Source organism: Benincasa hispida, chromosome 5 (genome assembly GCF_027475165.1).
Source record: "Benincasa hispida cultivar pf3 chromosome 5, pf3_genome.v1.1, whole genome shotgun sequence".
NCBI classification, from domain to species: Eukaryota; Viridiplantae; Streptophyta; class Magnoliopsida; order Cucurbitales; family Cucurbitaceae; genus Benincasa; species Benincasa hispida.
Genome location: NC_143482.1, coordinates 29607674 through 29621353, shown reverse-complemented (window position 1 = coordinate 29621353; position 13680 = coordinate 29607674). Strand labels below are relative to the sequence as shown.

The 13680-nt window shown below is 38.0% G+C and overlaps 1 protein-coding gene across 1 annotated transcript in view; it reads right to left on the bottom strand.

Annotated features, from left to right (window-relative positions):
* LOC150036023 (uncharacterized) overlaps positions 1-13680 on the bottom strand; it is a 28720-nt gene extending 15040 nt beyond the window's left edge. The window contains exon 1 of the mRNA XM_090313547.1: positions 13452-13680. Coding sequence (XP_090169673.1) covers positions 13452-13680 — 229 coding nt within the window. The remainder of the gene's footprint in view (positions 1-13451) is intronic.

Below are 13680 nucleotides of genomic sequence, written 5' to 3'. Positions count from 1 at the left end.
ATAGCAACTGAAGATTGAGCTTTGAAGAAGTTCTACAAGAGGTATGTCTTGAAACTCACTTTTTCTGCAAAAGCATGCTTTATATTTTGCCAAAATTAGTGAATTTGAATGCTTAGATGATCCTTGTGCTTCCGTTGCTGGTGATACATTCCTACAACATATGCATCTAAAAGAGGATAAGGGTGAGAAGATACTCCCTGTTTATTTTGTGGTGGTAAGACTATCGAATTTGAAGAAGAAGAAATTCCTGAATTTTCCAATTCTGGTTCTTTTGACTCAGCAGGTTGCTCCAACTCCTTGCCACTTCTCAATGTGATTGCACTAACATTTTCTCTGAGATTAGATTTTGGCTAAGATTAGATTCTTTAAGTAGCTAAACAACCTTGAGTTAAGTGGGAAAAGATAGCACATTTCCAATGTTATCATCCAGATTATCCTCTTAACCTAAAAAGCAATGTGATGGCAGCATTTACCAACCCCTTTTGTGGCACTTACTAGAGGGATTGATTTAATTATATATGATATAATTAAGTTTTTTCAATTATATGTGATATAACTGCCATAATGTATTTGATACATTATAGCTTAATGGGAGGAAATAAATATTTGAGTGAGATTTAAATATATTTTCTATGAATTGGATTCGTAGTTGTTAAATTCCATATAAAAGAGAAAAGAAATTATAGTTTATATTTTATGTGATACAATATTAAAACTATAGGTTATATGTTATATTTGATATAACATATAGTTTAATATATATATATATATATAATATGATAAGTTAGTTATCATATTTATATTTATATTATTATTATTTTAATAATAAGGAAGGGATTCCCATTCATTTCTCTCCACCCATGTAAGTGGGTGGTAGTTATTTTTGGCAAGGAGAATAAAAGAATTTTTTTTTTCTTCTTGGTTGGTTAATCAAGATTGAGAAAGAGAGAAAGACAACATAAGAGTTCTATGGTTTTGAGTCTTTGAGAGAGTTCTCTAGCATTCTTCCTCTACATTAAGTTTTCCCTCAAAAATCCAAAACAGCCAGAGCCCACCACTCCTGGGTTCTCACCCTGAGAATACCAAGGTAACACTTGTGGTAGTGTTCAATTTTGTACGAGGGTTATTCTTGAAGAAGGTCTTCAAGGAGTTTGTGATCTGTTCGAGGGGAAAACATGAAGAAAGGTCTTCAAAGGTGAGGTTTCTTGAAACCCTTTAATTCTTTCAAAAGCATATTGTAATTTAGAATTAAATGCATATCTTGTTTCTTTCTTTACTGTAAACTTTGTATTCAATGAAAATAAAATTTGGTTGATCCGCTTCCACTCAAAGTTCTCTTCCCTCATTAGAGTTCTTCCAAGTTGCACTTTCCTCACTATAGATATATTTATGTCCACTTGATTTAACCATAATCAGTAAGTCGATCACTGGTTGTTCGTAATAACGGCTGAGTCAAATATTGTTTTACGCCCGAAATTACGTCTTGCTTCTTAAGTTCCACTGATCCTCTAATGAACAATTGGTTTGTAATCTAATCACTAAATCGGATCCCTCTTGAGCTAATGAGAGGGAGGGGTTCCTTGTTCAAGACTCAGATTCAACACTTAAGTGAACAACCTTTCTCTTATCCTTCAATTGGCTGGGCATGAATTCTGTCTTGCACTCTATGTCCCCAGCTATCTACCTAGTCTAACCCTTGAAATGGGAGGCTTATTGAGTCGACGTTATTGAGCTAACCTTCACCTATGCAAATCTAAGGATAATCTCGAATAAACAAGAGTTCACAGTTAGCTTAGGATTAAGATCGAGTTATCTAGGTCATCTAAACGAAATAGTCAGTCTTAAACAGTAAACAATGTTATAAAATAAGAGTAACTTATTTCTTTGTCCGATCTTATGCAAACTTATTGCATATGATGCCCCTACTCCTCATGTCAATACATGAGCGAATCAGGATCACTTTGTTTGTAGCACCTTACACTAAATTGTAACAACTACAGAGTGGGCAATATCTGATAGTGTTACCAGAATAAGGCACCCAACCTTATTCATATATTATAGATCATTTAGATTATTTACTCGAACCTGATCCACCCTTATGTCTCCACATAAAGTTCAAGTACTCATTTAATAGTCATGAATCTTTTAGTTTATTGGATTTATTTCTAAAACGAAATATGCAATTCATATATTCAATACAACTTTATTGAATCAAACTTTAATAACAAATTTATTGATTTACAGAATTAGTTTATTGTTTACAAACCACGAGTTTTTGGACATAAAACCTAACATCCCACACACTCAGAACTAGTCTTTAGTATGCAACACATGTGTACAAATATTTACAGACCAAACACCTAAGTTTCCTTCAACTAAAACTTTAAGTGACAGAGTAGGCAGCACAACTATCTTCTTAGGAGATGACCACTACCTAGAAAGGAAAACATTTAAAAAGGGGGTGAGCTACTAGCCTAGTGAGTGACTTTAAATAAAAAATAAATCTCATACTTAAATTTAAAGCTAGTAAACTGAATACTGAAAACTGGAAACTTGCCAATCTAACATGTACATAAAAGTTTAAAACTCATCCAATCTGAAAACATAACTGAACTAATTCCTAGTTGAAAGAGAACCCTTTTGCTCGATCCCTCAACGTCGGATATCCTTGTTTGAGATAGAACACTTTTACTCAATCCCTCAAACATAAACCTAGTCTAGGGTGAGAACCCTTTTGCTCAATCACCTTACAACCAATGCTGGGAAAGAACCCTTTTGTTCAATCCCATATACATCACTAACCTGTCATACGTGCACGCAGAACTAAACTGGATCCTGCTCACCTTACCATAATTTCGGTGTCAAGGATCATTACTGAAACTAGGTACTACTGCTCAGATACCTTCTCTAAGTACTTCATTATCGAGCTCATTATAACTTTTAAGTAAGTATTTCCAAAGAAGAATCTTACTGGAAACATGGTATCATAAAACATAACTTAATGCATGCTTCATGTATCTAAGTACATTATTACTTTAAACATATTTTAGAAACTCTATTTTAAAAACTAGCATGCTCTATCATCTTTTCTAAACTTAGTTCACTTGGAAAACTTGCTTTAGAATAAGCAAGCATGAGAATAAGCTTACTGAAATCATGTATTTATAGAACATTTAGAAAACAATCATAGTCACTCATGGCTTTGGGCAATCTTTCTAGGGTTGATAAGCTTCTCCTATTGGTGTCAACCCTGTGGACATAACCACATACTTTAGCTACTAGAAATGGTCTCCCTTTTGAGACTAACTTCTATAATTAAGCTCATATTTAATCTTTATTTAGGATTCTTTCATCCCAACGCATACCTTAGGCATTCAACACTTAGAAATCTCTTTGGATTTTATGTTTTAACTAGGTGGCCAACAAGCAACGCCAATGCCCACACCATGCGCCAACGGATAGCCAGTTGGGTTGTATGTCCTAAAACTCGTATTTTGTAAACAGTAAACATATATGAAGTTTATTCAGACAAGTGTTGTTGATTGTTTAATAACTCTAAATCAAATAAATTACGAACCCTTGGCTATTGTCATGAATACTTGGACTTTATGTGGAGACATAAACTTGATCAAGTTTGAGTGAAGTAGCCTAAATCGTCTATAGTACTTGGATTAGGTTGGATACCTATTTCTGGAGATACTATTGAATACGTATTAACACCGTTTAGTGTTAACACTGATTAATTTCACTTCTTGATGATCAAGATAACTTGATCTGAATCCTAAGTTGTCTATGAACTCCTGTTTATTCACAATTATCCCTTGATCTGTATAGGTGAGGGTAAGCCCAGTGTCGCTGCTCAATATGCCTCCCATTTCAGGGATAAGACCGGGTAGATGGCTGAGGACATAGAATTTGCAAGATGGAATTCACTCCTATCCCTTTTAGGGATAATAGAAAGGTTGTTCCCTTAAGGGCTTATCCCGGGTCTTGAACAAGGGGCCCCATCCTCTCTTTAGCCTGAGAGGGAATGGATTTAGTGATTATGTGTGAAACCCAAATTTCTATTTTCCTTACTTAAGCAAGTGATAAAAGGAATTAACTAAGTGAAAGTTAAATCCTAAGTTAAGGGGAGGGAAATTTCTAAGTGTTAAGTAGATTTTTCTTTGAATAAATTAAGTTGAGCTTTAATTGGTAAAATTGTGATGAGAAAGTTAGTGTGGAATAATATGGAATTTAAGTTTGGAAAATTTGGGGAAAAATTGGCTAAGTATTGAAAATTTATGTGAAATGCGTTATGGCTGAAGGACTGAGAAAAATATGGAAGTTATGTGTAATGCGTGTTGTGCACAAAGCACTAGAAGGCAAGTGACTAGTGGCACAATCGTGTAGGAATTGCACGGAGACAAACAATGTTCGCAGTAGCTAAGAGCAAGATCGTTGAGAGTGAGATCAGCGAGATCGTAGAGAGCGATATCATTGAGAGCAAGATTTTTAGCGAGAGAAAGAGTGAGATTGGAGAGAGCAAGACCAGCGAGAAAGATGGAGAGAGCGAGACCAATGAGAAAGCTGGAGAGCAAGAGTGGAGAGAAAAAGAGAAAGCTGAAGAGAGAGAAAGAGGGATTGGAAAGAGCAAGACCGGCGAGATTGCTGGAGAGAGCGAGATTTTGAGCGAGAGTGGAGAGAGCGAGACCAGCGAAAAAGTGGGAGAGAGCGACACTTCCGAGAGCAGAAAGAGCAAGAGCGGCTACCCGTTAGCCTTGCTTTGTCTGATTCGAACGTCACGCCCACGCCTCGCCTATGCATTGAACGGCTGAGCAAGCTTCTGGGCGATGTATTTGGACGCGTTGGGGTGGATTATGAATTTAAAAACCCTAATTTGAATACAAAAAAAGGTTGAAGACATAAGGGCAAACGTCAATTAAAATTTAGATGTCCGATTAAGAGAAATTCTTAAACCCTAAGAAATTGTGTTGGATGCATTTGGGAAGAACACATTGAACCAAGGTGAAGTCAACTTACATTGATAAAGGGAGGATTAAAAATTTGGCCATGCAGCCAAGTAGGTGCTGTCAATCCCACGAGCAATTTGAACGCCTATAAATAGGGAGTTGGGATTTCATTTTCAGATAACAAAAAAATCATAAATTCGTAGAGAAAGTAGAGGGCAGTGAAGGTTCAGAGGAATGTGTCAACTTTGGACGAAGAGATCTTCCAATCTACTCATGCGTTTGGAGTGATTCTAAAGCCATCTGAAAGTTCTGAAAGTCTAGTTTTCAGAGTAGGGCTGTCGGAGAAAAAGATCAAAGGAACTGGGCTGGAGGTTGAGAAGAAGGCAGAAGGGTCAGACTGTCAGATTAGTTGAGCCAGTCTTGAAGATTTTGAGATTCCGGCCAAACCACGAGAATTTATGAGCTGAAAGTTTAGGGTAAGATTCCTAAGACATTTTATAATAAGTTTGTAGAAGGAAGTATTTCCAAATAAGGTTCAGAACTATGAGTAATCTAAGTTGTAAATTGAATCTGGATTCTAGGGGTGAAAAAGGGACCCGAGGAGCTACTAGAGTGAAAAGTTCCTAAGAAATCGAGGTGAATGGCTAAAATGTTTTTGAACTAAAACGTTTTTAAACTATTTTGATTACAAACATTTTACAGAAAGCATGTTTGCGAAAATAATTCTCATGCCTACTAGTTTTATAAAGTGGTTTCCAAGCAAGTTTGAATTGTGATTTGAACGCATGCATATTGTTGAAAAACTATTTACATATGTATATGTATTGATTTTATCCAGCATGCGTTACCATCTTTAAAGCCATGTTGTATATGTGTTATACTGTACATGCTTTAAAGAGAAAAGTTGTTTATAAATAGTTTTGGTAAAATGCGATGCCGAAGTACAAGGAGAAGGCATCCACCCAACTAGATACTGAAGTACAAGGAGAAGGTATCTATTGGTACTGAAGTACGTTTGAGAAGGTACCAAGCCAACGGGATACTGAAGTACGTTGGAGAAGGTATCCTAGTAGCTCGATACTGAAGTACAAGGAGAAGGTATCTGAGCAGTAGTACCTAATGTGTGAAGGTACTTAGTGTGGCCACAGGTGAATAAAGTCAGAGATTGAGCAAAAGGGTTCTCTCTGGACTAGTAGTTGGTGTTGGGATTATTTTACCAGATATACAGTACTTTGATTTGAGAAATGATTTTACTGTTTTATGTTTAAAACAGTTTTATATACATTACGCTTGGAAATTGTTTATGCTGCATTAAATTATATTTCAGATAAAACTATCTTCTGAAATTATGCATGAGAATTTACTATGTTTTCTCGGTCACTCACTGGGCGTAAGCTCACCCCGTTTTCAAATGTTTTTGTTCCCCCCCCCCTTTTCCCCTCCCACAGGTAGCGGTCAAATCCTCTGAAGACAGCTCTCAGTATCTGCTCTACCACTAAAGGACGAAAAGACTTGTAACCGTTTGCTAGGTGGTTACTGTTAATATTGTACACATGTTACTATTGTTCATATAGGGACTAGGGTTTGTGGGTTTTGGGACTTGTAAATCTAATGTTGTAAATACTCTAAACATATTAAGTTTCTAAGTTAATAAATTGTGGGCCTACAGCCGTCCCGTTGCATATAATTTGTATTTGGTATCAGAGTTATTCCGCAAGAGTTTTTAGGCAGTAAGTGTCAGCCTAAGGGTTGATAACTGCTGCAGTCACGCCCTTCTCTAGGCTAAGAGGGTGATCTGGGGCGGGGTGTGACATTATGATCCTAAATCAATTATTCATTAGAGAGACAGTGGTACTTAAGGAGAAAAGATGTAATTCCAGGGTATTTCGGTAATTAGCCTAGCTGAGGTTACGAACAACCTACGAAGGATCAACTTATTGATGACGGTTATATCAAATGGATAAATAATATATCTACAATGAGGGGAGTGCAACTACAGGCTATAATGGACAGTCTTGTTAGTTAAAGAATGTTGATTAACTAAGTTAAACAGTTTGACCAGTTAGTCAGGATCATTGGAGCTCATGACCTGTAGGTCCATCGGGTCTCCTTGCTAGCTCAATACGGACAAAATTGAAGAACTAGGCGAATTAAGAATTTGAAATGTTCAAATTTGGGTTTTAGGAAAAATTGTATTTTATATGAGATATAATTTACAATTAAATAATTTATTTATTAATTAATTATTTTTTAGAGTATACTTGATCATTAGCATGAAAGTGTTTTCTAAAACTTGATTAATGTTACTAATCAAAGCTAGGTGTAAAAGACAATTTAATATGTGATATTAAATTTGTTTATTTTTATTTAATTGAAATTGTTTCAAATAAATAATTTCTATTATTTGAAAATTATATTTCATTTTTTAATAAAAAAAAATTAGTTAGTGGAAAAAACCAATTGTTGGATTTTCCCACTAACTAAGTGGACTTTGAAGTGGAATTTCCCAAATTTGATACCTAGAGATTACATGCTAGTAGAGTTTTAGGTGGAAGACATGGGAAATGTGATTTTGCATGTGTTTTCTCTAAAAGGCTTTGTTTTTTAAATTTGCAAGACTAATGCTTCCATAATTTTTTACCTAAAATCTTCCTCCTCATTTCTCTTTACAATCCTTCTTTCTATAGTGAAACTACCCTATTTTCACTAACAAAACGGTCCCACGACCGTGGTCTTCATCCGGAGAATAGTGGGATTTAATGTTGGTGGTGTCAATCGAGCTCGGGAGAGGAAGATTGTGGTGGAGTCTTCAAAGGTTATATTTTCTATCCCTTTTGCATGCTTGTTGGAAGGAAGATTAGGGATGGGGTTGAGCATGCAATCATGCATTGTGCATGGTTAAGCTATGCGTTTATGCCCATGCGTCTAAGATCATGCGTCGGAATGAAAATACATTAATCTAGTATGCAATGACCACGCGTTCCTATCACAAGTTTTCTTATGCTCACGCCAAGTATAACGCGAACGCAAGTTTCTCGGATAATCTGAGGTCGAACACAGGGACTTGTCACTCAATAATGCTTGTGAAGCAATGCGTTTGAGGCGATGAATAAAAATAAAAAGAAGAAGTTTAATGGATTTACACACTACTCCTACTCCTAACTAAACAGATTAAGCAATAGAAGACTTGCGATGAGAATAGGTAGATACACAACAACCATTAATGCATAGTAATGTTTATTATCTTAAATCGCCCCAATAATCCTAGCTCATCACACTAACGTATCGCACATCTCTCGGTGGTCAGCCACATGACTATATCTCTATAGTACATGGTTGCGTCGAGCATAAGATTGAGCCTATCTCTAGGAACAATGCATACTTTGCTTTAGTGTGTTCCATCTCTTACCTTCTCAGGCAGTTAGACACGGCTATTTAACTTATAGAAAAGCAATGCAACAACCCATAGACAAGCGTTGCTACAGCCTTTCACCAAGCAAAGAGGATTAACTCACTATACTCGCACAACGCACACCTCTCGGTGGGTTGCTACATGTGTCCTATCTCTAGGCTACACGATTAAGTATGTGATTGCCTTTGATAAATAAACAATGAAGGTAAATGATGATAAAGATAAAGATGATGAAGAAGATGGCATTGAAGGAATCAAGGGATGCATTGATTACAAAATGTCTTAATATCTTAAGCTAAAATGTAATACAATATAGAGGTTAGAAGAGAAATGAAGGACTCTGCGTCAAGCCTACCAGTGGTGCCATGGATGAATGGTGGAAATGTCTCCCTCGAGCTCTATCTCCGGCGAAAGCTCCGGTCGTCACTCGGTCTGGTTTGTGGAGGTGAAGAATTCTCACTGAAAATCTTGTTCAAGCTCTCATCTGTGGTCGCAAACCTTAGCCTTGAGGCAGAAGTTCGGATGGTTTGAAATGAAGGTCGAAGGGGCTATTTATAGGGTTTAAATGCCGACAACTGTCATGATTGCATTATGTCTTACTGCTGCCTTTGTCGCGGTATGGGCAATGTCACATCGTTTTATCTTGTTGATACTCCCAAGGTATGCGACCGAGCTTGATTCAGCTGAAGTATTAATGCGTTCTACCCATCTTGCGATCGTTCTTCTATTATGGTTGTCACTCCGTGGCCGCAATTTCCAATTGATCACCGCAACTTCCATGCGATGGGCGCATTCGATCACCGAAACTTCCATGCAATGGCGCATTCGATCACCGAAACTTCCATGCGATTACTGCATGCATTCGTCTATGCATTAACTCGATTTTCAGCACATGAATTTGTCTTTGTGTTTTCCTGGCTTCAGCGATGTGTTTGATTGCGAGTGCTTATTTCCAACGCATGCATTTGATTCCTGCAATAGCTACAAAAATAGACACTTTGGCATGGAGTAATGCATAATATTCGGGTCAGTGAGGATTTAGGTTTTAATCGACGCAGAACTCAATTTTTCACAAATTATAAGTATTATCACCGCATTTTCTACTTAGTAGCCCTCATAATTCTCAATAAAAGTCTTATAATAACTGGCATTTCTGCTCGTTATCACACCCCCTAACTTAGAATCATGCTTGTCCACAAGCATGCATTATACTCAAGGAATTCTTAACTCACCTTCCGGCATTTTATTGCGATGACCAGCCTCTCAGAATATAATTTATTCGTACCGCTAACCATGGACGCAATGCTCTCCTCCACTTCGGCTGCTTCTTCAAAGAAATCTTTTCTAAGTTAAATTCGGCAAGACTTTGCTCAAAAACTTTTTATTCATTCTCCGCAACTTTGCGTTCATCTCTTGAGAATACGTTCGTTCAAAACAATTGAAGATTATGCGATTACTTATTCGAATGCGGCATTGAACCTGGTTACGCTCTTCATTTTGGCTTACCCCCACGTGTGTCATGCAGGCATCTAACTTCGATTGCGTTCCATATTCAACTCAACTCTTGTCTTGCTTAATTTGGCTTGCGCCAAACAGATGAGTTGTGCTTATGCATTGATCCTGGTGTCTTACCTTCGTTTTGACTTGCCCCCACGGGTGTCATGCGAACATTCAACTACAGGTAAGTGCCTTTCACAACTTAACTCTTATCAACATGGGTTTTCCCATTGCTTTGATAGTGGAGTTGTTATTCTCAAAATTCTTTTTTTTTTTTTTATGATAGAAATGATCGCAATGTAATGAACGTAATTCTCCGAGACCGCTGCCACCCTCAAACTTAGAGGTTAGCAGCGTTCTCACCTCAAGCTAAAAGCAAACTCACAGGAATACGGTAACAAATGTTTGAACAAAGGTTTGCACGTAATAGAACTTAGACTTTCAAAATTTGAAGAAGCTATTAAAAGTAAGGAGAGCCTTACGATGCCTAGTTAACGGATGCGGTGAATTATTTATGCCATCATAGATGCATCGCAAAGGACTAGAATCGAACAAGGAGAATTTCAAAATAATAATGCATAAAAGATAACAAGAAAAGAACCTTAAGTAGAATAACACATGCGACAATGCGTTGGAATTCATGCGATTGAAGCCATGCGTTGAAGGATGTGAAGGATTCTTCCATTGTAACTACGCACCAAGGAGAGTTATTGTCGCACTTACAAGGAGCAAATGCACCACAACCAAGGAAGCAGCCGCATATCCAAAATAACAATAAAAATAAACTAAACTAAGAATGCAAGGTAAAGATAGAGTAGAAGACGTCCCTGGAGAAATTGGAATGTTGTCACCGCAAGGAGTCTCCCATGTAGGAGATGGTTCTCAACTGCTTAGGTCAAGGAGTTCGCCCTGACCATTGGAGCTTCCAGCAATTGTTGGACGCATGATGGTTGGCATGCGTCTAACTACTTTTAGCACATGCGACAGATAGCCTTTCTATCTCGGGGTCAATATTTGACTTTCAATGCATCGCGTATACTTCAAATATTGTTTGTAGCTTGGTCGCACAATCTACAATACACCTAAGATTGAAAGGGTGCCTGCGAAAACACAAAACTTCATGAAACATTAGCTGCCAAGTCCCCGACAACGGCGCCAAAAAATTGTTGGAAGGAAGATTAGGGATGGGGTTGTGCATGCAATCATGCGTTGTGCATGGTTAAGCTATGTGTTTACGCCCATGCATCTAAGGTCATGCGTCGGAATGAAAATGCGTTAATCTAGTGTGCAATGACCACGTGTTCCTATCACAAGTTTTCTTACGCTCGCACCAAGCATAACGCAAATGCAAGTTTCTTGGGTAATCCGAGGTCGAACACAGGGACTTGTCACTCGATAATGCTTGTGAAGCAATGCGTTTGAGGCAATGAATAAAAATAAAAAGAAGAAGTTTAATGGATTTACACACTACTCCTACTCCTAACTAAACAGATTGAGCAATAGAAGACTTGCAATGAGAATAGGTAGATACACAACAACCATTAACGCATAATAATGTTTTTTATCTTAAATCGCCTCAGTAATCCCAACTTGTCACACTAATTCATCGCACACCTCTCGGTGGTCAGCAACATGACTATATCTCTATAGTACATGGCTGCGTCGAGCATAAGATTAAGCCTATCTCTAGGAACAATGCATACTTTGCTTTAGTGCATTCCATCTCTTACCTTTTCAGGCAGTTAGACGCGGCTATTTAACTTATAGACAAGAAATGCAACAACCCAAAGACAAGCGTTGCTACAGCCTTTCACCAAGAAAAGAGGATTAACTCACTATACTCGCACAACGCAAACCTCTCGATGGGTTGCTACATGTGTCATATCTTTAGGCTACATGATTAAGTATGCGATTTTCTTTGATAAATAAACGATGAAGGTAAATGATGATAAAGATAAAGATGATGATGAAGATGACATTGAAGAAATCAAGGGATGCATTGATTACAAAATGTCTTAATATCTTAAGCTAAAATGTAATACAATACAGAGGTTAGAAGAGAAATGAAGGACTCTGGGTCAAGGTTGCCGGTGGTGCCATGAATGAATGGTGGAGATGTCTCTCTCGAACTCTATCTCCGGCGAAAGCTCTGGTCGTCACTCGGTCTGGTTTGTGGAGGTGAAGAATTCTCACTGAAAATCTTGCTCAAGCTCTCATTTGTGATCGCAAACCTCTGCCTTGAAGCAGAAGTTCAGATGCTTTGAAATGAAGGTCGAAGGGGCTATTTATAGGGTTTAAACGCCGATAGCTATCATGATTGCGTTGTGTCTCACTACTGCCTTTGTCGCAGTATGGGCAATGTCACGTTGTCTTATCTTGTTGATACTCCCAAGGTATGTGTCCGAGCTTGATTCAGCTTATGTATCAATGCGTTCTACCCATCTTGCGATCGTCCTTCTATTATGGTTGTCACTTCGTGGCTGCAATTTTCAATTGATCACCGCATTCGCTTGATCACTGTAATTTCCATGCGATGGACGCATTCGATCACCACAACTTCCATGTGATGGGCACATGCGATCACCGCATGCATTCATCTATGCAATAACTCGATTTTCAGCGCATGGGTTTGTCTTTGCATTCTCCTGGCTTCAGCGCATGCGTTTGATTGTGAGTGCTTATTTCCAAGACATGCGTTTGATTCCTGCGATAGCTACAAAAATAGACACTTTGGCACGGAGTAAAGCATAATATTGGGGTCAGTGAGTATTTAGGTGCTAATCAACGCAAAACTCAATTTTGCGCAAATTATAAGTATTATCACCGCATTTTCTACTTATTAGCCTTCATAATTCTAAATAAAAGGTATAATAACTGGCATTTCTGTCGGTTATCAATTCTTATTCTTGATTTTATTGCAATTAGAATGTTGTCGATTTCATCGCTTCCACTGTGCATGCATTCTTTATGTTCCATCATAGACTAAGCACCTGTCAAGCCGTTCATAAATACACTTCCTCCTTCATGCCCTTTCCTTCAACGTATGCCTGCATAGCTCAACGAAGGCTTGCGGTTATCCTAACCATGCACGCGCGTCACCCACTTAAGCTGGTTGCTTGTTCAATAATTTCATATTCAACTTATAATTCAAATAACTCATTTTCCAGGCCTTTTCCTCGAAAATTTCCTTCTACAAAATTGTTTAAAATCGTCTTAACATGCTTACATTAAAATTTTAGCTCAAAATTCCTCGTGATTTGGCTGGAAACTTCAAATCTTCAACACTGGCTCAGATTTATTTGAGAGCTTGACCTTCTTACAACCTCTTAAGAATTTAGCTCGATTTCCTTGAAGACTCACCAAGCTTTTAGATGGCTTTGGAATCACCTCAATAGCTCAAATGGATTGCTCAAACCAAGCTTCTGAAGTTAGCCTCGTCTTTTATACCAAAGGCTGCATGTTCAACTTTAATTCTTAGGCTGCCACCTCATCCACTAATTGAGGATAATTTATCTGATCATGACAGGTGGTCACTTAAATGATGGTTAAGCTAATTAACTTCCCTTGGCCATCAACGCAATGTTCCTTACAATCAGCATCATCGACGCAAGCCTTACATCCAATGTCATCGCACAACCCCTCGACTGCTTGCCTCAAGACCATCACTTGCACCATCGTACACTTCTTCGATCGCATGCCTAATCCATCGCCTTTCCCCAATACCAATTCGTTGGCTTCTCCTTGCTCAAAATGCTCCCTAATCTCCCAAGGCTTGATTATTGCATGTCCCTCATCAGTGCATGGCAAGCTCTTTGCCAT